Consider the following 26669-nt stretch of genomic DNA (forward strand, 5'->3'; position numbering starts at 1 on the left):
TCAAGAGTTGCTTAATACTGAGCATGTCCAAAATGAATGGGTTATAGAGTCCCAGGCAGGGTGCTCCAGGAAAGGGAAAACAAGTAACATTATCTTTGGTTTCTGTGTGTGACAAATAAACAAGGAACAGCAATCTCATGCTCTGTAAGGAATAGGGAGAATAAAAGGTTCCAAGAACATGAATCAAATAATCAGAGTGAGATACTAACTTTTGGAAGTAGGGTTGGGGGCTGTGGCTAGGGTGTAGGTGAGCAACAGAATACCTTCTTAGCATGCACAGGGAGCCTACAGGAACTCTAAGTCTTGTTCACATTAACTTTTCACTCAATAGAGACCAAAATTATTATAATTTCTAGCCTTGAAAACAATCTTCTCTGAGACACCTATTTGTTGATAACCTTTTGGAGAAAGGTAATCCCAGAAGTAAAGTTTAATCCTTCCTTTCTTTTGTGTTTACATTAGGTGAGAAAGAAATTTTAAGGCAGGAAAATGCTTTAATCTACTGGATGGTGTCCACTATTTAGAATATATGCATATTCCATATATATAATTATAGATAGATGATGGCCAGTACATACACTGCATGTGCACACATATACACCGACAACTCCCATCTCTCTCAGTGTACCGGCAGCTGCCTAGGTTCAGTGAATGGTACAATCCAGATCCAAACATGACAGCTTCCATTCCCCCAACAAACTGACTACTCTGCTCAAGCACTAGCTACATAAAGCTTGTTTTTCAGGATGGCTACATTACCCCATGTGTCTAAACTACCATTCTATCCCTAGCCACCCTCAACTCCCATATCCTCTCCTCTTTCGTTCCTGCTAGCAATTCTCTCTCTCTGACACTTCTCACTCTCTAAAGTACCATACATATAGTTTACTTAATTTTTATGGCCCATCTCTCCTAAGCTAGAAGGCAAGTACACAATAGCAGAGCATTTCACCAGTTTTATACTTGGCTGTACTCCCAGACTATAAATGAGTAAAATATGTGTTGATAAATTAATGAACAAGACAACTAACAGCAGGCCTTGAATTAATTACCTTCTATCAAAAATTTATCCTCTCCAACACAGAAAACAGTCCAAAGAATCAATGAAACAAAAAGTTGGTTTTTGGAGAAAATCAACAAGATCAACAAACCCCTATCCAAACTAATTAAACGACAGAGAGAGAACATGCAAATAAATAAGAACAGAAATGAAAAGGGGGACATAACCACAGACACAGAGGAAATTCAGAGAATCATTAGATCTTACTACAAAAGCCTGTATACCACAAAACTGGAAAATGCAAAAGAAATGGACATTTTTTTAGATAAGTACCATATACCAAAGTTAAATCAAGACCAGGTGAACGATCTAAATAGACCTGTTATCCGTGAAGAATTAGAAACTGTTATCAAAAATCTCCCTTCAAAAAAAGCCCAGGACCAGATGGTTTCAATACAGAATTCTACCAGAACTTCCAAGAACTTCCAATACTCCTTAATGTATTTCACAATATAGAAACAGGAAGAGTCATTGCCAAATTCCTTTTATGAAGCTACAGTTACCCTGATACCAAAACCACACAAAGACCCAACCAAGAAAGAGAATTACAGGCCTATATCACTCATGAACATCGACGCAAAAATTCTCAGTAAAATACTGGCAAACCGAATCCAAGAACACATTAGAAAAATTATCCATTATGATCAAGTAGGCTTCATCCCAGAGATGCAGGGCTGGTTCAACATACACAAATCTATCAATGTAATCCACCATATAAATAAACTGAAAGAAAAAAAAACCATATGATCATTTCATTAGATGCTGACAAAACATTCGACAAAATTCAACACCCCTTTATGATAAAGGTCTTGGAGAGATTAGGGATACAAGGGTCATACCTAAATATAATAAAAGCTATTTACAGCAAGCCGACAGCTAACATTAAATTAAACGGAGAAAAACTCAAAGCCATCCCACTAAAATCAGGAACACGACAAGGATGTCCACTCTCTCCATACCTCTTCAATATAGTGCTTGAAGTTCTAGCAATAACAATAAGACAACATAAGGGGATCAAGGGGATCCATATTGGAAAGGAAGAAGTTAAGCTTTCATTATTTGCAGATGATATGATAGTATACATAAGCGACCCCAAAAACTCTACCAAAGAACTCCTACAGCTGATAAACACCTTTGGGAATGTGGCAGGATACAAGATCAATTCCAAAAAATCAGTTGCCTTCCTATACACTAAAGATAAGGAAGCAGAGAGGGAAATCAGAGAAGCATCACCTTTCACGATAGCCACAAATAGCATAAAATATCTTGGGGTAACTCTGACCAAGGAAGTGAAAGATCTATTTGACAAGAACTTTTTTTTCTTTCTTTTTTTTTTTTTTTTTTTTTTTTTTGATTTTTCGAGACAGGGTTTCTCTGTAGCTTTGGAACCTGTCCTGGAACTCCCTTTGTAGATGAGGCTGGCCTCGAACTCACAGAGATCCGCCTGCCTCTGCCTCCCGAGTGCTGGGATTAAAGGCGTGCGCCACCACCGCCCAGCTTGACAAGAACTTTTAAGTCTTTGAAAAAAGAAATTGAAGAGGACAGCAGAAAATGGAAGGATCTCCCTTGCTCTTGGATTGGGAGGATCAACATAGTAAAAATGGCAATTCTACCAAAAGCAATCTATAGATTCAATGCAATCCCCATCAAAATCCCATCAAAATTCTTCACAGACCTGGAGAAGACAATAATCAACTTTATATGGAAAAACAAAAAACCCAGGATAACCAAAACAATCTTATACAATAAAGGATTGTCTGGAGGCATTACCACCCCTGACTTCAAATTCTATTACAGAGCTACAGTATTGAAAACAGCATGGTATTGGCATAAAAACAGAGAAGTCGACCAATGGAATCGAATAGAAGACCCGGACTTTAACCCACAAACCTATGAACACCTGATTTTCGATAAAAGAGCTAAAAGTATACAATGGAAAAAAGGGAGCATCTTCAACAAATTGTGCTGGCATAACTGGATGTCAATCTGTAGAAGAATGAAAATAGATCCATATTTATCATCATGCACAAAACTCAAGTCCAAATGGATTAAAGACCTCAATATCAGTCCGAACACACTGAACCTGATAGAAGAGAAAGTGGGAAGTACTCTACAACACATGGGCACAGGAGACCACTTCCTACGTATAACCCCAGCAGCACAGACATTAAGGGCAACAATGAATAAATGGGACCTCCTGAAACTGAGAAGCTTCTGTAAAGCAAAGGACACTGTCACTAAGACAAAAAGGCAACCCACTGACTGGGAGAAGATCTTCACCAACCCCGCAACTGACAAAGGTCTGATCTCCAAAATATATAAAGAACTCAATAAACTAGACTGTAAAAAACTAATCAACCCAATTATAAAATGGGGCACTGAGCTGAACAGAGAATTCTCAACAGAAGAAGATCAAATGGCCAAAAGACATTTAAGGTCATGCTCAACTTCCTTAGCGATCAGGGAAATGCAAATCAAGACAACTTTAAGATACCATCTTACACCTGTCAGAATGGCTAAAATCAAAAACACCAATGATAGCCTTTGCTGGAGAGGTTGTGGAGTAAGGGGTACACTCATCCATTGCTGGTGGGAATGCAAACTTGTGTCACCACTTTGGAAAACAGTGTGGCAGTTTCTCAGGAAATTCAGGATCAACCTACCCCTGGACCCAGCAATACCACTCTTGGAAATATACCCAAGAGATGCCCTATCATACAACAAAAGTATATGCTCAACTATGTTCATAGCAGCATTGTTTGTAATAGCCAGAACCTGGAAACAACCTAGATGCCCTTCAATGGAAGAATGGATGAAGAAAGTATGGGATATATACATATTAGAGTACTACTCAGCAGTAAAAAACAATGACTTCTTGAATTTTGCATGCAAATGGGCGGAAATAGAAAACACTATCCTGAGTGAGGTAAGCCAGACCCAAAAAGAGGAACATGGGATGTACTCACTCATATTTGGTTTCTAGCCATAAATAAAGGACATTGAGCCTATAATTCGTGATCCTAGAGAAGCTAAATAAGAAGGTGAAACCAAAGAAAAACATATAGTCATCCTCCTGGATATTAACCTTCATCAGGCGATGAAAGGAGACAGAGACAGAGACCAACATTGGAGCACCGAACTGAAATCCCAAGGTCCAAATCAGGAACAGAAGGAGAGAGAGCACGAGCAAGGAACTCAGGACCACGAGGGGTGTACCCACACACTGAGACAATGGGGATGATCTATCGGGAACTCACCAAGGCCAGCTGGACTGGGTCTGAAAAAGCATGGGATAAAACCGGACTCGCTGAACATAGCGGACAATGAGGACTGCTGAGAAGTCAAGAACAATGACATTCGGTTTTGATCCTACTGCATGTACTGGCTTTGTGGGAGCCTAGGCAGTTTGGATGCTCACCTTACTAGACCTGGAAGGAAGTGGGAGGTCCTCGGACTTCCCACAAGGCAGGGAACCCTGACTGTTCTTCGGGCTGATGAGGGAGGGGGACTTGGTTGGGGGAGGGGGAGGGAAATGGGAGGCGGTGGCAGGGAGGAGGCAGAAATCTTAAATAAATAAATAAATAAACAAACAAACAAACAAATAAATAAATAAATGAAAATTTATCCTCTCCAAATTCCCTCTATTCTGTGCCCTTCCTATCCTATAATGATACAGACAGAGTTAAAAATAGAGATACTATTTTTGTCATATTAAAAGTTTTTTTGAGATATTCAGAAGACCCAATATCCTTTACAGAAAAATGTGCCCTGCATTCAGAACAACAAATTCACAAGTGGATGTGTGATGGTTAATGTTAACTGTCAACCTGCCATGACCTAGTACCAAAGTGACAATTGATCTCTGGGATGTGGAAGATTATCTTGATTACACCAGATCAGTTGGCAGCACCACTCCCTAACTAGGATCCTGGGCTGTACAAAGGACTGAAGGAACTGAGCCTTAGCATGTGCTCAATCCCGCCTCCTGACTGTGGACGCAATGTTCATTCTGCCTTGACTTTCCTTCCTCCCTTAAGTTGTTTCTGTCAAGTGTAGTTTAACATGAGAACAGAATAAAAGAATTAAGACAGGGTGAGCAAAATTACCCATAATCTCAACAAACTATGTATTTTTAGTAATAGTTTTCATTATTCTTTGAGAATGCCATACATACATATAATGTACTTTGATAATATCTACCTCCCTCCACCTATGCCAACACAACCTCATCTCTTTCTTTTTTTTAAAAACAACCCACTGAGTTTATTAGTTCTGTATACACAGGTATAAGGCTATCTACTTTTATTTATGAATTAAATAAAAGTTGAAAAGCTAGAGTAAAAAGTTCTAGGAAACAATTATGTCACCCAACTTTAATGTTATTCCTATTAAATCCATTTATATCAAAGGGTCAAATCGCAAGCTGCAGGTTTTAGTAACAATGAGTCAAATTCAGGTACATAGCAATTCTTATAGTAAGGTGCCTGGAATACTAAACTAGGCTGCCTTTACTGTTTACCTCTTCTCGAAGCTGTCGTTCTCGTTCTTCTTCCAGCTTCTGAATTTCAGCCAATGACAGTGTGGCTTGGGACTGACATGGTGTTGTGTTAGACTGCTGACCCCATGTTGAAGAAGAGGGAAGCTAAAAACAACACACATGACAGAGCATCAGCAAACAAGGAAGAAGGACAGCACTTATGGTCAGAGCCTCTATTTTTCCTCACCTTTACAAAATTCAATTGAACTGGGCAGTGGTGGCACACTTTAAATCCAGCACTTGGGAGGCTGAGGCAGGCAGATCTCTGTGAGTTCAAGGTCAGTCTGGTTCATAAGAGCTAGTTCCAGGACAGCTAGGACTGTTAACACAGAGAAAACCTGTCTTGAAAAACCAAACCAAACAAACAAAAAACCAAAATTCACTTAAAAATTCCTTTTCCACAATAATCTCTCAGTTGGCTTGCTTCTTTTGTTCATTTCTCCCAACCTATGTTTATTTTAAAACAACTAAAAAATACACACATGTATTAATGCTTGCTCTCCCATTTGGGTGGAAATTTGTTACACTGAGCATCGACACAACTAGTAATACAGAATCAAAATCATAAGAAGTAACAAAGAGTGACTAAATAGAGTTTAAGATGTTTTTTAATCCACTGAGCATTGGTGTCACACACCTTTAACACCAACACTCAGGAGGCAGAGGTAGGTGGATCTCTCTGAGTTCAAGACCAACTTGGTCTACAGTGTTCTAGGACAGCCAAGGTTATACCATGTCTCGAAAAAACCAAAACCAAAACATGACTTTTAATGGATAAAGACCATAAGGACATGATATAAGGACCTAGTGAGTGAATTTAAAGCCCAGGATTTCTAAGCTGAGTTAGACAATGAATGAAGGGGCCAAGCAGTTTTCATTCCGAATCTTATGAAGAAGAGCACTTGCTAACAACCAGGCTACAATGCAGTCCTAGCCCTAGTCATGAAAATTACGTTGGTTTGGAGCAAAAAACAAACAAAACCCAACAATCCACTTTATATATCCTTTACATTAATGAGCAAAATAGAATATAAACACATGGTCCTGAAAACCTGTATTTTCAAAGTCTGGTTTTCTAAAGAGAATTCTTTGTTCTTCTCTATAAATTATAGTTTCAAACTATTTTAAAGGTATCTGGATTAACTTTACATGGCTCTGCTACCAACTCTTGGTTGGCTCAACAAAAGACTTGGCTTCTTTTTTAAAAATTAATCAATTAATTAATTAGAAAATCTTTTCTCATTTTACATGCCAAATCCAATTCCCACTAAATTAAATTATAGTTTCAAACTATTTTAAAGGTATCTAAATTAACTTTACATGGCTCTGCTACCAACTCTTGGTTGGCTAAACAAAAGACTCGGCTTCTTTTTTAAAAATTAATTAATTAGAGGGGGCTGGAGAGATGGCTCAGAGGTTAAGAGCATTGGTCCTGAGTTCAATTCCCAGCAACCACATGGTGGCTCACAACCATCTGTAATGAGGTCTGGTGCCCTCTTCTGGCCTGCAGGCATACACACAGACAGAATATTGTATGCATAATAAATAAATATTTAAAAAAATTAATTAATTAGAAAAATCTTTTCTCATTTTACATGCCAAATCCAATTCCCACTCCCTCCTGATTCCTCTACCTTACCTCCCCTCCCCATCCCCATCCACTCCTTGGAGAGGGTAAGGCTTCCCATGGGGAGTCAACAAAGTCTAGCACATTGCTTTGAGGCAGGACCGAGGCCCTCCCCAATATATCTAGATAGGCTGAGCAAGGTATCCCTCCAAAGAGAATGGGTTCCAAAAAGTCAGAATGAGCAGTAGGGATAAATCCTGGAAGACTCAGCTTCTTTTTCAGTAAAATGTAGGTTATCAATATCTAAGCTTTGTGAGAAAACACTCTGAAGTAATATGACACACGGAAAACTGTTGGTATGGTACCTAAGAAAGGAAGTACTCAATAATTAATGGTATTACCAGTAACTCCTCCTTCCCAACTAAACAGGCTTCAATTAGGACATCTGTCTCTTGTCTGACTGTAGCCTGCTAACCTACAGTTTGTTTCCTTCAAGTTCATCCCCCATTTAGCTCTCCTGCAAACCTGAGAGTGTTATTCCATGTTCTGCATACCTTTAAGTTCTAATCCTTTGCTAGAGTATATACAGCTATGACATTAGGGGCCCTGTCCATATTTATCTCATTCCTCATTCTGGACATGCTTTTTTTAAAAAAAGGATTTATTTATTATGTATACAGTGTTCTACCAGATCTCATTATGGATGGCTGTGAGCCACGATGTGGTTGCTGGGAATTGAACTCAGGACCTCTAGATGAGCAGCTAGTCCTCTTAACTGCTGAGCCATCTCTCCAGCCCTGGACTAGCTTTTAAATTTACTTTTTAAAGATTTATTTTAGGAGGCTGAAAAGATGGTTCAGCAGTTAAGAGCATTGGGAGTTCTTCTAGAGGACCTGGGCTCAATTCCCAGCACCCATATGGCAGCTCGCAACTGTCTCTAACACCTGTTCCAAGGGATTCGACAGCTTCACACAGAAATACAAGCAGGTAAAACACCAATGTACATAAAATTAAAAAATTATTTAAATATTTATTTTAAAATTATGTGTATGTGTGTATGTTGTGTGCATGTGAGTACAGGCACTAGCAGAGCCAGAAAAAGGCATAGGAGCCTCTTGGAGCTAGAGTTAATACGTATCTAGGAGCCATGTAATGTGGTCAATGGGAATCCTCTGGAAAAGTAGCTAGCAAGCACTCTTAACCACCAAGTAATTTCTCCAGCTTTCAAGATTTCACTTAGAGATTCGGAAGTGTCTCTAACCTTCAAGCCTTGCTCACTGTAATGCTTCTCTCATAGACTTTATTCGGCAAACAGTTCAACTTGAAAACCCTTTCTATCCCTAAAAAGACTGTTTGGAAGCTGACTTATCTCAGCAAATAGCCTGGAGGGACGGTGGCTTATATTTTACCAGTCCCTTGAAGAGTTTATTTAAACACCTGCTTGCTGGGTTCCACTCATAATCTGCATGTCTTACAAGATCCAGGTGACATCACTGAGAACTACTGACTGCCTTATTAATGTCACCTCCTCTTCTCTGCTCACATCACTGAATTCCAAGTCCCCCTACATATTTTTATCCTGTGAGTTCCTTGAAGACAAGGGAGACTAAACTTAATTCCAGACTCAACATGAAGTTTGCAGAGCATACCTACCAAGCTGCTCTCAACCTTTCTATCCACTTGATTCCATGAGCAATACTTATCCCCTAGAGCGCTCTGCCATACCCAGCTTCTTCTACCTACAACCTTCAGATCTGGGCAATCAACAAATTCGGTCTTGCCAACTGTATCAAGGCAGTTCTTTTCCACTGGTCCTTCCTATTCACCCTCAACATCACCATGCCACCCCCCCTTTTTAAAGCAGACTCTTAGTATTAATTTTCAACTTCAAAAAGTTATTTTAAACCTTCCACCCCCTTATACTTCTTGTGAAGCCCTAGCTGGCCTAGAACTTGCTGTGTAAACCATGATGACCTGTAACTTAAGAGGTCTGCCTGTCTCTGTCACTAGAGTTCTGGGATTAAAGGTTTGTGCCACCATCCTTGGCCTGTCTTTTAGCAATTTTTAATAAGACCCCAACTGTGTTTGAGTGCTGTGTTGTCGGTCCCACTCAAAAACCAGGATGCTGTCGTGCCTGCTGCCCCTCCTAGGCTGCAGAGCACTTTCTTTTCTTTGATTTTCCTGTCAGCAGTGCTGAAATGGTAAAGAAGAGGCACTTCAACTGTCACGGAACCCCACAAAAAAAAAAAAAAAAAAGCAGACTGGCTTGTGTTGTGCCTCTGCCACTGCTTGTTCCATCCTTATCACATGTGTGTGCCTTTCAATTAAACAATTAACAACATACACAGACACACATACATTGTTGATGAACCAAATAGCCAACATAATATTTAACATAAGCGGCTTCTCTTAGGTCTAGGATTATACCTTCATCTGTGCAAGCTGCTGCTGCTGCTGCTGTTGCTGCAGCCTTCGAAGGGCTTCTTGCTGCTGTTGCCTCTGGCGCATCAGCTCCTTCTGCCGCTGCAGCTCCAGCTCCTTCCGTTTTCGTTCCTCTTCCTCATGCCTAAGTCTGGCTGCTTCCTCTTCCATGCGCAGGCGGTTCTCCTCCAGTCGGCGCTGTGCTTCCTCCTCTTCTCGGGCCCATTTGGCAGCCTCCTCTTCCTTTCCAGAAGGAAAAATTAAAGACGGAAAAAAAAATTTTTTTAATTAATTGTAGGGAGGATAAAATATTGCTTTTAAAGGCTTCCATCATGAGTTATACAAAAAAGATAAGGCAAAAACCCTGCTTTGGATGACATTAGTGAAAAGTAGGTTTTACAGGGGTCGCAAAGGCCTAGTGTGCTCAAGGATCCAACTCTAACAGATTATCATGGTCTATGGTGAAATGCTGACCTCAAAAGTAGTTTACCACCTGCTGTGACAGAATCTCCTAGAAATGTCATTTCAGTACTACAGGTTGAGCAAGTTTTCCAGGGTTCTTCACAAGAAGTCATAAGGCCTGGCAAGAACAATAGTTTTAACAAGACCCAGCCAGGCCTGAAACCAGTGTGACTCCTCAAAAATCACTAAATTCCGGTCTTTTCAAAACATCTCTCCGTAATTAATTCCTTCCTGTCTACACTTTCCCCCTTATCTGCATTCATTTTCTTTCAGCTCACTATGTCCTGTGGTTCACTTGCCTCAGTGCTCAGCATGCCCTCACCTTTGCAGAGTTGGTTTGCTATGCCTGCAATGCTCTATCTTGTCCAGATAATACACTGTCCAAAGCTAAGATTGGTTGTGAACCTCTGGGAGGTGGCTTTCCTCTCTATCCTTTCTTTCAGAGACTCCTCGTTCATACTAACACCCTCTCCCTGCCTCTGTCCAGGACATTTTCCTAAGCCTGCTACAAATAAAACCTGCTTCAACCTAACAAGGACGCAGACATCTTTCTTGCAAATAACACTGCCTGCCACCTCAGATACTAAAAAATGACACATTTTGCTTTAAAGCTTCCTAGTTACATTTGGTCCAAGGAGACATCTGCTTGGAGAATTCTATGAGACACCCTTTCTCAACAAAAATAGTAATATAGAGAAAAGTCACTCCTTTACTGGACAGAGGTTGTACAAGACTGTCACACCCAAAAGTCATAACCTGAGATAAAGAACCTAAAAGCAGAAATCAACCCACCAAGAGCTCATATAGAAGAGTATGCAAATGATCTGAATCCCACCAGCATTGCTGAGTTAGTGCTAAATGCCCAGTGGACTTAGAGTCAGATCTCCTTGACATAGGAGACTATACTGTTTGAACCCATTTAAGATGGGTATTTCAGTGTTTGTACTCTAAAGTACACTAACTTGGTGGCGCACGCCTTTAATCCCAGCACTGAGGCAGAGGCAGGTAGGTGGATCTCTGTGAGTTCAAGGCCAGCCTGGCCTATAAGAGCTAGTTCCAGGGCAGCTAGGACTATTACACAGAGAAACCCTATCTTGAAAAAAAACAAATACAAACAAACAAACAAAAAAGTATACTATCTCTGCCTACAGATTCGGTGAGCAGCCGCTGAAGACCAAAATATTTCCTAAAGTCTTCTATGAACATTTGCTGGGTACGGTGGCACACACCTGCAATGCAACACTTGGGAGGCTTGAGTCAAATAGATTTCAAGTTCCAGGCCAGACTAGGCTACACAGTGACAGACACCTTGCCTCAAAACCTCACCCCCTAACCCTGAAAAGGAAATGAATGAATGAATGAATGAATGAATGAATGAATGAATGAATGGTTTGTGCTGCATTTTAGAAATGGCAGGGTTAACCAGCACCAAGCACTAATACACGAGCTGTTTTTTTTTCCCTAATACAATTTTAGCTTTTAAAAGAGTTTTAATTTTGAACCAGCACTGTTTCAGCCAAGTGATCAAGGTTGAACAGTTATAAACCATGTTAATATATTACCCTTGATACAATATAATGAAAACACCCCTCTGGGTTTGGGGTTATAGCTCAGTGGTAGAAGATTTGCTTAGCATTCTCAAGGTCCTAGGTTCAATCGCCAGCACTGAAGAAAACAACACAACACTTTGCCTCTGTGATCTTTCTACCCAACACCTAAAACCTCAGTCTGTTTATGAGAAAACTTCAAGCGAATTCAGTAAAGGGATATCCTTTAAGCCTGAAAAGTATTTCTTAAAATCATCAAGGTCATGCTCGCTTTGGCAGCACACACACTAAAACTGGAACGATACAGAGAAGATCAGCAGGGCCCTGTGCTAGGATGACATGCAAATTCGTGACACATTCCTTATTTTTAGGCTCAAGTGTCCTAGGTGGACATGTTTGTTATGCTATAAATTTTATTGGGTTTGTACCCAATTCAATTTCAAAATTGATAAAATGTGTTTAGCTTTAGACTATAAAAAAAAAATCAAGGTCATCAAAAACAAAGGAAGGGATGGAGGGCGTGGATGTTTGATAGTGGCACAATGTTTAACAAGACTGAGCTAGGTTCAATACTCAAAAGCACATTACACAATTACCAGAATGGCAAAATATGCAAAAAAAAGTGCACTAAATGGCACTCATGTGGTAGTGTCAAACAACAGCTGTCTAAATGGAAGGGGGAAAATTATATCTCATACTGGAATCCCAGCCCAATTCCAGGGGCTAGTGAGGTCATGGACCTTAGAAAAGAATCTACTACCACCACTTTGCCAAACCAGCACAATTTCTTACTACAAACTTTAAATCTTCTCCTTATACCCACAGATAAGTGTAGCTACCATTGCTCATCACAGAAACCTCGCCTTACAGAAAATGGAGACCATTCCAGGAAGCCACACCTGGACACAAAGCAGAGATCAATAGACCATGGTAAATCCAGATCCAATAGACACAGGTGCAGCACAGCTCTCACATCTATGGTTCAGAGAACATCTATGAAGATGGGGCTACAAGAATAGAAGAGCAGAATACTAAGAAAGATGCTGTGAAACAGTTTCTCCTAAAAATGTCTACAAAAACAAGATGGGAAGAATGGCGATAATGGGAAAATTTCAAGAGGTCTCAGCCCTGGAAAAAGAACTACAGGCAATTAATGATTGCTGGGGGAGGAAAACTAACCTGTCCTAGGGATGAGCCTCCTCACAGGTTGTCCAATGCAAAGTAGTTAGCCTTGAAATCATATATATAAACAACAATACCAGATTCAGCAAGTTGTGTTATACATACATACATGTTTGTGCATACATGTATATACATATTTGTATGCATGTGAGAGGCATGGAAGAGGTTCAAAGGAGGGTACCTGGGAGGGGCTGGAAAGAGGAAAGGTAGGAGGAAAAGTGATATAATTCTATTTTAATTTAAAACATATTTCAAAAGAATTAAGTATGAAAAACTGTCACAGCCAAGGACATAAGAAGCATGACAGCTAAATGTAATGTGATTAGTAAGAATGTAATCCTGTAGCTCAAAAGGATGCTTAGAAAGCTTTCAGACAATCGGAATAAACAATGGGGTTTTGATAACTGGCATTATAACTGTTAACTAATGTACCATACTAATGTAAAATATTAATAGCAGAGGAAACTATATACAGAACATATATGGGTGCTTTCTATTTTCCCAAGTTATCTGAAAATCTAAAATTATTCTAAAAATAAAATCTTAAATATTAGAATGCAATGCTTTGGAGGTTTGGTTTTCCCCAGTGGTAGAATACCATGACTGCACCAAAGTCTGTAATTTAAAAGCATTAAATAAAATTTAAGGAATCAAAAACAAACAAACACAAAACCAATCCAACCAATTAATAATATAACAATAATAATAACAGTAACAAACTGAACACCAAAGTGAAACAAATCTATCAATGGTCAGAGAAAGCATTTGCCTAGCACACCAGTGCTCCAGATTTAATCCTCAGCACTGCAAAACAAATAACCAAACATAGTATTTGCAAATTTGCGATTTTTCTCCTGAAGACACTATCTGATTTCACAGAGTCTAAGTAACATGAGAGGGTTAAAGTGTGATTTCTGGAACAGCGTGTGGATATACATTTAGAAGGCAGATGTGCAAAGAGGGATGACGGAAGGAACCACGTAAGAGATGAGCCCTCAAAGATGCTGACCCAACCTGCACGAGGTAGTGCTAAGGGACTGAACCAAAATGGAATAGCTGGAAGAACTGAAAAGTGTTCAATTGCTCTACGACAGGCTAGTACTAAGAAGACAGCTTTAACAATTGTCTTCAACAAGGTAAATGCCTAAAAAAAAAAAGCCTTCCAAGATGGCAAGAATTCATAAACTTTATAATCACAATGTTTATTATATGTTTTCTCAAAAACCAAAAGGGCTAGGTGAGATGCATGAGGACCTGAGGGCAATTTGGCTCAACATCTGTAATCCCACTAATCAACAGAGCTGCTTTGCAAATCTGGGTATCTTAGGACGTGTCTCCTTTCACCCTCAGTGTTCCAGTGTGTTTCTCATATACATTCCATTAAGGGGAGCTGAACCTCCCCACTAAACTTACAAACAAGGTCTTAGGACAGAACAATAGTAGATTTGTATGCAACTAGTAACAGAATTTAAAACACAACGGGAAAAGGACAGAACTAACCCTGTCTCAAAAAAACCAAAAAAAAAAAAAAAAAAGAGAGAGAGATGAACAAATAAAATCTTAGAATGCCTCTCTTAGCAGTGACAAAACAGGACATAAAGAAATGAAAATACCGAATGTATTAATCACTTTGATATTATTTGCAGGATTATACTTAATTGCTGAGGAGTAGATAGCCTGAAAATACACATGTTATGTTCACCAAGACACACCATCATGGAGAACTTAGAGGTTATGTTCTCTGAACATAAGGAAAAGTTTAAAAACTCCAGGAAGCCAAGATGTCTCGGCACCTGTGATTTAAGGTTGACAGCCTGAGCTTGATCATCCCTGGAAACCATGATGGAACGAGAGAACTAATTCCTAAGGGAGCTGTCCTCTGACCTCCATTATTTGTTTGGTGGTACACATGGTGCTTGCATTCACATCATACTCCAAAAATTCATACTACATTACAGAAGCAGAAGGTAGAAAAGGACAATGTGGGAAGTGGGGTAGAATGAACTCTAGAAAATGGGATAGTAGGACACAGATATGAAGGGGGAAAGCAAGAAAAACTTAACTAGGGAGAGACTTAAAGGGGATGGACTTAACTAGGGTAGGGGAAGGGAGGACAATACAGAAGGAGAAGGAGGGAAGAACATGTTTGAAAAAGCCACAAGGAAACAATAGATTAGACAGATAATAAACAGGTAGGGTGACAGACAGACAAGCAGTAGAATTATCCAACACAATCTAACAAAAACCCAAGTTCCAGGCAAGAAACATTTCCTTCAAGTTGTTAATCAGGAGACCACAAGAGACCCCCTAAAGTAATACAGGCTACTACCATCATATTTGGCTGCCTTCTGAAAGTGAGACCCTGTTGCTAAAGACATGACACACTCTTGATTATAGAAATAAGAGATCAATCTAGAAGCCTCCTCCCTAATGACTAAGCTCTCATAGTACCAAAAGGTGCCACACAGACTGCCAGATGAAAAAAGTAATCAACAATCCTACCCAGCTGTAAAATGTGTAAATCACAAAAATGGCAAGCTGAGAAGGATACTCCCAATGGTGCAACAATGGCACTTATATTCTGGGAGTAACCAACAGATGTCAACTGGACTTAAGGCTGCTCAATAATAGAGACCTCATACCTGGTACTGTAAGCCTAGTGAAGAACCTATGGCCGGAATGGTCAAACCCTATTACTGGGAGAACCCACTACTGCCATTTTCCTAAACCATTATAGCTTCCAACTGTATCCTTAGACACAGATAAGTACAGTTCTCACCTTTTGTCAAAGCAATTTCTTTTCGCAGCAGAGAATTACTGACTGTGAGACATGCCCAGTTTCAAAAGGGTAATCTACAACACAACTCCTGCAACTAACATTCAGTTCAGGGAACATCAAAGAGGATCATAAGCACCAAAAAAAATCAGGACAGCTACTGTGAGATAATGTCTTAAAGACATGGCACAGACGCTGTACCCATCAACAGTATGGTTGACTGAATTAGACTTGAAACGATCATATCAGTCAATATAACAACATAAAGAAAAATCTCAACACAGTCTCACCTCTATATGAAGAGCTATAGGCACTCAATGGCTCTCAAGGGAGGGAGAATCCGTTTTCTCCAGGGACAAGCCCCCAATAGGCTTCCCAATCCTAAGTGGTCAGTCCTAAACAAATGTATCTATAAGCAACAGGTGGACTTTGGAGGGTTTGTTTGTGTGTGTATACATATACAAATAGTTACAGAACAAGAGGTCATGAATTCAAGAAGGCAGAATAGGGAAAAGAAGGAGTTGGAAGGAGGACAGACAGAGGTGGAAATAATGTAAACAGAGTATACTCATTTTTGAAATTCTTAAAAACATTACAAAGATACTATTAAGAACAAAGAATATAGTCAAACCACAGACTAAAGGAGCATACAGGTAAAAACATTTATTTAACAAAGAATATATTTTCAGAATATAAAGATTACACATCTAAGAGAACTAAAGCTTTAAATTGGTGGGGAAAACCTAAACATTACCAAATCAAAACCTGAGTGTTTTAATCACGCCACCAAAAAAGCATATAGAAAATAGAAAGGCCCAAAATCCATGCTATTATGGATTTTATTTTTTAATGGTGGTGCATACTTTTAATTTCAGCACTTAGAAAGCAGAGGTGGGCAGAGTTCTGTGAGACTGGAGGTAATGTGATCTACATAGTGATTATGTAGTGAGATCCAGCCCCATCTCAAAAATAAGAATAAATTTTTAAAACCCCACACCTTTTGCACTTTTACCAAAGAGATGAAGAAAATGAGAAAGATCGATTTCTGTTTCCCTCAGAGAACAAGTGTTCATTTGAAGAGGTAAAGAATACAGACTGAAGTAACAAGCCTCAGAACACTCAGGTTTCTCTTGGTAACTGTCAGCAAGCTGAGAAACCTCAGAGGAGCTGCTTCCTACTACAAACTCCTAGCTTCAAAACCAATCAGCACAGTAAGTATCTTGTCACCTGCTTGCGTAGCAGTTCTTCCTGCTTCCTTCTTTCTTCTTCTTCTCTCCTCCTCTCCTCCAGCCTTCTAAGTGCTTCTTCCTGCTGCTGCCTTTCCTCCTCTTCTCGCTGCCGCCTCAGTGCAATCTCTTGCTCCCGCTGGCGCCGCAGAGCCTCCTCCTAAAGAAAACAGCAGGGTGGATAGAATGTGTGTGAAGCTCTGGCTTGCCAGTATTCAAAGAGGAACAGGTAATGAGCTACTAAGTCTCTGTAGGTATAGAACAAGATCTGGAGTGAAAAGTACCATGTAAGTTGAGAAGGCAGGTATATATGATAAAAAACAAGCCAGGCAGTGGTGGTGCGTATCTCTAATCCCAGCACTCAGGAGAGAGAGGCAAGCAGACCTCTGAGTTCAAGGCCAGCCTGGACAACAGAATGAGTTTCAGGACAGTCAGGGCTATACAGAGAAACCCTGTTGGGGTGGAGAAGAGTGGCAGATAAAAACAAAAGCAAACAAACAACAATAGCAACAACAAAAAATATAATGAGGCTGGACAAGGTAGTGCAGGATTTGAATCCCAGCACTCAGATACAGAGGCAGGAAGACCTCTATAACTCTAAGGCCAGCCTAATCTACATGGCGAGATGCTGTCTTCAAAAGAAATAAAATGAACAAAAAGCCAACTATTTAAAATATTAGTACACTGCAAAACAGTAAGAAGTCTACCCTGGCTTGGACAGATGACACATGTTTACTGCTAACCCTAGACAGAATATTGGAACGCAGGTGCTACTTTTTCTCTTGGTACTTTTTAGCCCTTATTTTTTAATCACTTAAAAACAAAAAGGATAGCCGGGCGGTGGTGGCGCACGCCTTTAATCCCAGCACTCGGGAGGCAGAGGCAGGCGGATCTCTGGGAGTTCGAGACCAGCCTGGTCTACAAGAGCTAGTTCCAGGACAGGCTCCAAAGCCACAGAGAAACCCTGTCTCGAAAAACAAAACAAAAAAAACAAAACAAAACAAACAAAAAAAAAAAGGATAAAGAAGTTAAATCTACATATACATCAAAACCTAGTGAAAAAAAGTCATGAGAACATCTTCTGAAGGATAACAGTTCCACCAATAAGTACAACATAGAATCATGTAGAGAAGGAACGCTAAGTGCTGCAGAATTAAATGCATATCTTTTTTAACCCACCTTCAACCCCACCCCTGAGACAGGGTTTCTCTATGTAGACCAGGCTGGCCTTACACTCAGAGATCTAGCTCCCTCTGCCTCCCAAGCTGGGTTTAAAGGCTTAAACCACTATTGCCTGGCTTCTTTTCTGAATCGTTAAAAAATTTCATACATGTGTACTGTATTTACATCATCTTCCTTGACCCCGCGCCTCATTCTCTCTCAAATTCATAGCCTCTTATCTTTAAAAGATTTATTTATTTTTATGTGTATGGGTGTTTTACCTGAATGTATACCTGCCTTGTGTACCACATGAGTGCCTGATAGCCTTAGGGGGCAAAACAGAACACCGAATGCTCTGGAATAGTGGTTCTCAACCTATGGGTTAAAATCCCTTTGGGGGAGTCACATATCCTATATATCAGATTTTATGTTACAATTCATAACAGTAGTAACATTACAGTTATGAAATAGCAACAAAATAATTTTATGGTTGGGGGTCATCACAATATGAGAAATTGTATTAAAGGGTCTCAGCATTAGGAAGGTTAAGAACCACTGACATAGAACTTGAGTTATAGATGGTTATGAGCCATTATGTGGGTGCTTGGCATCTAATCCCGGTTCCTCTGGAAGATAAGTCAGTGCTTTAATCATGTTTCTAGTCCTTTACTGTTATCTTACATTAACATGGTGTAATTCTAAGAGATCTGTACTTATTTTATCATGGGTCCTGAGCAAATAAGTACAATCTTGTGACTAAAAGCTATGTTTTAGGCCATCAGAGGAGAGTCTTCCATTGGAGTCTATAAATACTCCACTAGAAATACAGACCAAGCAAGTTAAGGTCAACTAATTACTCAAAATGAAACAGAGAAAACACATGAAAATCTATACTGTAGATTAGTTAAGTAATCTAGACAAGAGGTACTCAGGGGTGACCCAGCTTGTACACACAGAGTTCTGCATGAGACAGGCATTGTTTAACTACATGAGGTACCCAGAGTAGTCAAAATCATGAGAGACAGAATGAAGAATGTAAATAGCAGGGGGAAAAAAATGGAAATCACTGCTTCAAAGGTCAAGAATGTTCAGTTTGGAAAGGGAAGGTGAGCTATTCTTCAACTGGACAGTAGTGAGGCATCACCACAGTAAGAACATATATGATGCCACTGACTGTACACTTCAAATTTTATATGTATGTTATCACAGGGGTTAATTTGAAAGCACATTTGACTTTTTTTTTTTTGGTTTTTTGAGACAGGGTTTCTCTGTAGCTTTGGTGCCCGTCCCGGAACTAGCTCTTGTAGACCAGGCTGGCCTCGAACTCCCAGAGATCCGCCTGCCTCTGCCTCCTGAGTGCTGGGATTAAAGGCGTGCGCCACCACCGCCCGGCCACATTTGACTTTAAAACAAGTAATGCTGTGCACCAAAATACTTCATGTTTTTATCAGCAAGTTCAAAATAGTTGAAATCTAATTAGGTTATGAATAAATTATGAAAAGTTAAGACTGAACACTAGCCCTTTAGAAGACACTGATAGAAAACAAGTTCTTTCTGAAGGTGAGTGAGTTTTCTAATCCCACCATTATAGCCTTCTCTCCCCACTGCTCTTGATATGGAAGGGAACACATCATCAAAGGCGCTCACCAAGGAGCCAAAAACTTCTTTTATGTGCATAGTTTCCAGAGACATACCTGCTTCCTTCTAGCCAGCTCCTCTTCTTCTCGTCTTTTCCTTTCTTCCTCCTGCTGCCTCCGGAGAATTTCCTCCTGTTGTCTACGGAGTTCTTCTTGCCTCTTTCGCTCCTCCTCTTCCCTTTTTGCCCTCATTTCTGCCTCTCTTCTCTCCTGCTCTAGCTGGATGATGAAAGAGAATTTCCATTGATTGGACAGCAAGCATAGGGTAATTTGAAGCAAAGCATTTAGTGAGAGGTTGATGTTGCCATACACACTCAGCAGCACGCTGCTGTGCTGCAACATGTGGATAAAACCCTGAATCTCTAAGCTCCAAGATGGCACAGTAATCATTTTTCTGCTCTTCTAAACTACACGAATGTTCTTCCCACTTTGATCACCTCTTCCCTTAACATGACATTACACCACATCTCTAAGATGTGGGACACAAAGAGGCCAACATGAGAGTAACATCAGAAGTGTCCTCAAGTGTATGTATGGTATTTCTTTACTTGTCTCTACAGAACACCTTTGACTGGGATTTAACAGTGTGATTATAAGGTTTCAACAACTACCAGCATGGCTGCTAGGAATGAATGCAGGGTTTAACCTCAACTACACTTCAGGTCTTCTCTTTTCTCACCCATATTCTAAGAGTCTCACCCAAGGGGGTTGGGGGGGGTTTGGGGAAGCCAGGCTTATCTGGCAGCGTTCCTTGCCATGAAAATAAATTCTATCATGAAGTGTCCAAGACACTCATGACAACCCTGCTCATCTTACTCCTCAGACTGTACCTTGGCTCCAAGTCAGATGAAATTACTTAACTATTTCCTGATTCCTCAATGTTCTCAAATCCATCTAGCCAGTACTATTTCCTTTAACTGCAATTTAATTTTCATATCTGAAAACCCACGGTGAGGCATGGTGACACATTCCAGTATTTGGAAAGCAGAGGCAGTAGAACCACCTCAAGTTTGAGGTCAACTTAGTCTACCGAGTAACTTCCAAGACAATCAGGGTTACAATAGTGATATCATGTCACAAACAAAACCAAACTCCTACAAATCTTGAAGTGCAAAGTAATTTATGAACTGCTAACTATCAAAAATACCACCCACCTCTCTAAGCTCTCTAATATACTCCTGACCACCCTATAAGTTTAACTGCCGCTTGTCTACATCTCCCTACCCACCTGAGAACTGGTAAACTACTTGAAATACATTATTCTTACCTACATATCCTCAGCAAAAAGCACTGAGGAACTATAAAAGACTAAACTCAAGAACTGTAAGGAACTACACTCTCATTTATGGAGACAGCTCTCACCATGGACCTTTTCATTCTCTGGGTTCTGTAAAGAGACCATAACCCCCTTGGGATACAAGATAATGCATTAAGTGTGACTCTCCTTGGAAGCGAGAATAGAGCAATTAGAATCATAGCATGCTCTGGCATAGATATCCTGTTTTGGCAAGTTCTAAACCAAAATTCAAGATTGTTAGTTCCTCTAGAATCTAAAGATCATGCTGAACATTTCAGCTTCATGCTCGAAGATAGGAGGAATGCAAGCCTCAGATGAAGAATCTCTAACAATATAGCAGATATTTCCTAACAGTATTCGTGATGAATAACCATACCAAGAATAATGTAAGTAAAATATACATATGACCATGATCATCATTAAGGAACTTAATACTAACCAATTTTAATTGAGGTCTTTAGTTTTTTTTGGGGGGGGGGGAGGAAGAGGGCACAAAAAGATAGAATACAAATGTACTTAACCCAGCTAAGTAGAAATAAACTAAAAAGAAAATAGGAGCTAGAGGAAAAGAAATAAAGCCTTGCATCCTAGCTGGAAGGTACACAGTTGTGAAGAATAAGTTCCAGACCTTTGCAGCTTTGGCCTTCTCTAGTTGCTGAAGCTGTTCCAGGGAAGGGCCTGGTGTCGTGGTGTCCAAGGGAAGATCCCATACACTACCACCTTCCCAAACTGTAAGACAAAGACAAAACTGAGTAAGGTACAAGAGTATAGTGTAGTCACACAACCGCAGATGAAGAAGTTCCCTGGACCTGAAATGAGCTCCATCATATACAACTGTTCTGTCTTTGGGAGGAGTGTGGCTGTCTTGCTATACAGTCCAAAATAACCTTGAATGTGAATTCCTCCCGTCTCAAGTCTCCCAAATGCTGAGATTAAAAGTATGTGCCACCATGTTTTGCTGTTTTTTAAAAGAAACTGAGCCAGCACATTCTTGTAAATACTCTTCAATACATAATGAAGGTAAGGAAATATGAGACATTTACTGAAGAACCAATTTCATCCTTGTAATGCTCCATACAAGTACCTGGTATGTCCTCATCTTTATAGATGAACTAATTTTAAAACTTCAAAAGGAATATGGCAAGAATGGCACGGTAATTCCAATTCCAACTTCCACAGAGGAGAGACTATTGCACACCAAGTAGAAAACCAGGTGGTTACACACTATATATGTATTAAATGTTACTCCGCTGGTCATCTTATGGTTGTAATGTGAGCTACATTTCTTTGGAGAGAGCCTGGGCAGGTCTTACAAGTTACACTTGGTCTTGAGTTGAAAGCCCTTATTTACTTCTACAACTGGCAAACAAAGTACACCGCCAGATGTAGAAGCAAATTTAAGGGTTTCCAAGCCAAGCATGGGGATACATTTCTATAATACCAGCACTCTGGAAGTAGAGCTCTCAGGAGGATTCTAAGTTCAAGGTCAGCCTTGGATACTGTTAAATCAAAGTTACCTGAAACCTTATCTCAAAGAAAAATAAAACACAACAAAATTAAGGCTTCAGAGTCTATTATTTTATTGTTAGTTAAACTTGTTGACACTAATTCTCTATTTTGCGTTTCGTAGTACTAGAGATTTAATAGTGTTGCACATACTAGACAAGTATTTTACCACTGAACTTACAACCCCAGACATTATTTTTTCTGCATACCTATTACAATATATCTGTGCAAATTAAATACTGTGTGTATAAAACCAATTGAGTACCTAAAAGGACCTGACTACATGTAAACTGTTTAAGGTACTTAGAAGCTCCAAAAACCTAAATATAAATGAATACTAAAAAAAGAATAATGTGGTCTGGCAAGGTGACTCAGTGGAAAAAAGGCCATTGCCATCAAGTCTGATAACAAGAGTTTGACTCCTAGAGCTGACAAGGTAGTAGAGAACCAACTGGCACAAGTTGTCCTCACCTCCATGAGGACAGACACACAGACACATACCATACACAACTAACTAACTAACTAACTAAGAATAATATATACACAGTAGAAAAGTTTTCCTTTAATCTCTTTGGGAAGGTTTCAGAAGGAAGACACTAGGCCCTCTACTGCCTACTCTGTAGGGTCAGTTCTCAAACTATCACTTGATGACTCACCAACTCTAAAAAAATTGGTTCTTAAGAATTTATAAGCCAATTGCTCTTGCCTATAAGTGTTATTGGTCAGCCAAACTCTCCACTTTTGTGTGATTTATGCCTTAGCAACAAAACAAGCTTACTCCACCAATTACAAAGATTTTGAAAATCTCAACTCCCAAGTTTTCTAACTTGACACACAAAGTATCACAGAACAAGAGAAGGTGTTCATTTAAAGTGGGTATTTCTCATACTAAAATTCGGCACCACTTGCAAGGTTAGACATCTTTAGTTGCAACAGAGAAAACATCATTACTTTCCGCACACAACCCCCCCCACACACACACTCCAGCAGAGATATCAAAAACAAAATACTTTTCAGGGCTGGAGATTTGGAAAAGTGGCATAGCCCTTATCTGCCACAGAAGGGTTTGGAGACTGCTGCAGCACCACAAAACAAAACAAAACAACCTATATTAGTTAGAACAATAAAAACAGAAACTGACTCATACAATTCAAACAGTTTACATACTAAACACTTCCTAGAAAGCCTTTCTTGGATCTACTACATATGAAGCTTTTTTAAAAAAAAAATTAATTAGTAATAATAGACATATATAACATTAAAAATAACTACAAATAACTATTACACGCTAAATCCTTTATGTCGCACTATAAGCAAAGCTCAGTTTTTACCTGTGGGCTGTGAGGCTGCTGGCTGAAGCTCCCAGATCGAGCCAGTATCTGGCACTGACACAGACCTAGTTACTGAGGGAATGATGTTCTGATCAGATATTCTGCAAAAGGGAAATAAAACGTCAATGTGTTCCTGTCACTTGAAAAATCAGATAAAGAGGGATCTCTAGATTACTAGTAGGTTTCTGAGTTGTCCGGTTGTTGTCTTGTTTTGTTTTACTGAGACAGAGTCCCACGATGTAGCACAGGATGACCTGGAACTTACTATATAGACCAGACTGGCCTCCGAGATGGATCTGCTTCTGCTTTGTTAGTATTAGGCCCTATTTTAAAAGGATGAAAACTGGGTGTGGTGGTACATGCCTTCAACCCTAGTTCTTGGAAGATAAGCAGATCTCTAAGGTAGCCTGGTCTATATAGTGAGACCCTGTCTTGAAACAATAACAACACCCAAGAACTGCATCTCACTTGTCTCTAAGGTCTTCTATACATCAGGTTAATCAAGCCCTCAGTATCTCAAGGGTACAGTTTGCTTACCATTAAAATAGAGACCAAGGTGTGGTGGCACATGTCTTTAATTCCAGTACTTGGGAAACAGAGGCAGGCAGACCTCTGAGTCTTAGGCTAGCCTGGTCTTACAGAAAGAGTTCCAGAACAGCCAGGGCTACACAGAGAGACAATGTCTTGAATATATACAGACATACATACATAAGTAATAGAGGCCTGACTGTTAACCTGCTTACCTCATCGCATGGGTTAAGGTTCACATAAGAAATGTAAAGGACTGATTAAGACAAACAGTACAAGTTTGGAACAGCAACCGCTGAGACAACTTCAGGAGCTGAGGCAAGCACCCTGAATGAAAATCTGTAGTAAAAGGAATTTAAGAATGTCTTCATAATTGCTTTGTCCAGATTAATGACTTAATGATTTGGGAATTCAGTAAATCATGACCCTGTGATCAAATCTTTTTTTCAGATACCATGGGTAAAAGTGAAATTAAAATCCCAGGGTATATGATCTTTTGTTACAGGTTCCAAGTGTTATCATCACTCTTAGATTATGATTCAAAAGATTGCATACTCTATAGGTAAATGCTTTTTAATATATGTAAACCCTTCTAACTAAGTAATTTTCAAGTCACACTATTTTTATATATACCATGAAGACAAGTTTTGTGGGAATGTTCTGGTGCTGAAAACTCAAACATCATATCAATATATCAACATTTCTTTATTCTCCTTAACTCATTCTCTCTTTCTTGTGTGTGCGCACACACACACACATACACACAGAATATGACAAATGGAATGACCACCAACCTCATCTTCAGAGCTTGGAACTGCTGGAGAAGAACGGCCAACTGCTGTTGCTGTTGAGATGATAAAGCTGCTTTCTGCTGTTGAGCCAAAACCTGTGCATACTGTTGCCTTTAAAATTAAAAAAAAAAAAGTGTATATATATATATACACACACACACACACACACACACACACATATATATATATGACCTATCTACCCCATATATAAAATTTTGAAAAACAAAATCCAACTCATCTCTTCCCTAAACCACAATTAGAAATAACAATCAAGGGCTGGAGAGATGGCTCAGAGGTTAAGAGCATTACCTGCTCTTCCAAAGATCCTGAGTTCAATTCCCAGCAACCACATGGTGGCTCACAACCATCTGTAATGAGGTCTGGTGCCCTCTTCTGGCCAGCAGGCATGCACACAGACAGAATATTGTATACATAATAAATAAATATATATATTTAAAAAAAAAAACAAAAAAAACCAATCAAATATATTTTATAATTCTATGTGCTAATAACCACAGGAAATTTTCTAATTCACTCTAGAGAAAACTCACACATGATGTTTCTCAAGGAGATACATATATATGCACATATGAAACAAATGACGTGTAATATATGCATACCACACATCACAAAACGTCAAGATGATCAGTACCAATCCTTTCCCAAATGTGACAATAAGCAAATCTGAACACCTATTTCCAAATGAAGAACTCTGCAAAATAAAATCATTTCTACAAAGTCTCAAATTTTATGTTTCAGCTTGGAAAGTTTTAGATAATACTTTCCACTAACTCTCAAAGTTCCAAACAGTAAATATCTTCAGGCTTGCAGCTGCAACTCCTCAGTTCTGCCTTTATGATTTAACAGGAGTCACAGACAATCTATAAACAGGTTAAGTCAGTGGTCCAATAATGTTTTGCTTAAAAGAGGCAGCAGGCCACCAAGAAGACAGTGCCAACCCATATACCAGCACAAATGTTATTTCTTTCCCCAGAGTCCAGTGCTCAGGAGACTAAGGTTGCAAAACATAGTTTTAGGGCAGTTAGGGCTACACAGCTAAATCCTATCTCAACGACAGCAAAATAAAGAGAGATAACGACTTTAGGGGATTGGTCATCACTCTACACCATTCCTAACAGTGTGATTTTTACTTCTTCCCGCCTTCTCCTGTTTTTCCTTTGTGTCCCTCAGAAAGTACTTAGTTCTTAACATGTTTGTTGACTCTTTCCTCAGCAACTAAAGACCCTGAAAATCATAATTAGATGTTATTTTCTGCAATCTTCCAGCACTTAAAAGGGTAAGACTAAAATTAGATGAACAGTGGGACACATGCCACTAGCAGGCTACTCAAGTATCACAGAAGCCTTGAGTTCTCACTATAAAAGGTGAGACTTGGGAGCAGATTCTATCTCAGGCTCCTTTGGTGCTGCAGTGCATCCTACTGCATCACTGCTCTTACTGTATTAAGAACTGCTGGTACTGGAGGTGTTGCATTTGGTATAAGGCAGTGAGTTCCTGCTGTCTGGTCAGGCGTTCCTGGTCCAATTCTCCCTGAGTGTAGAAAAAAGTACCATGAAATAAACAGCATTGAGATGGTGTCACTGAGTATACACACCTAATAGCACAGTAAACCCCAGACT

The 26669-nt window shown here is 39.6% G+C and overlaps 1 protein-coding gene and 1 non-coding gene across 4 annotated transcripts in view; one reads left to right on the top strand and one right to left on the bottom strand.

The window, feature by feature from the left end:
* The window catches only part of Gigyf2 (GRB10 interacting GYF protein 2), a 139664-nt gene that overhangs the window by 15524 nt on the left and 97471 nt on the right, over positions 1-26669 (bottom strand). For all 3 annotated transcript variants that reach the window (XM_057754646.1, XM_057754637.1, XM_057754656.1), the window contains exons 16-23: positions 26489-26580; positions 25033-25140; positions 23711-23811; positions 21502-21602; positions 19634-19795; positions 16780-16938; positions 9592-9828; positions 5580-5702 (exon numbers count right to left, since the gene is read on the bottom strand). In XM_057754646.1, the coding sequence (XP_057610629.1) occupies positions 5580-5702; positions 9592-9828; positions 16780-16938; positions 19634-19795; positions 21502-21602; positions 23711-23811; positions 25033-25140; positions 26489-26580 (1083 nt within the window). The remainder of the gene's footprint in view (positions 1-5579; positions 5703-9591; positions 9829-16779; positions 16939-19633; positions 19796-21501; positions 21603-23710; positions 23812-25032; positions 25141-26488; positions 26581-26669) is intronic.
* On the top strand, positions 11858-11963 carry LOC130870652 (U6 spliceosomal RNA). The gene has a single exon (XR_009056787.1). It is a non-coding gene; the product is annotated as a U6 spliceosomal RNA (small nuclear RNA).

Source organism: Chionomys nivalis, chromosome 2 (genome assembly GCF_950005125.1).
Source record: "Chionomys nivalis chromosome 2, mChiNiv1.1, whole genome shotgun sequence".
Lineage (NCBI taxonomy): Eukaryota > Metazoa > Chordata > Mammalia > Rodentia > Cricetidae > Chionomys > Chionomys nivalis.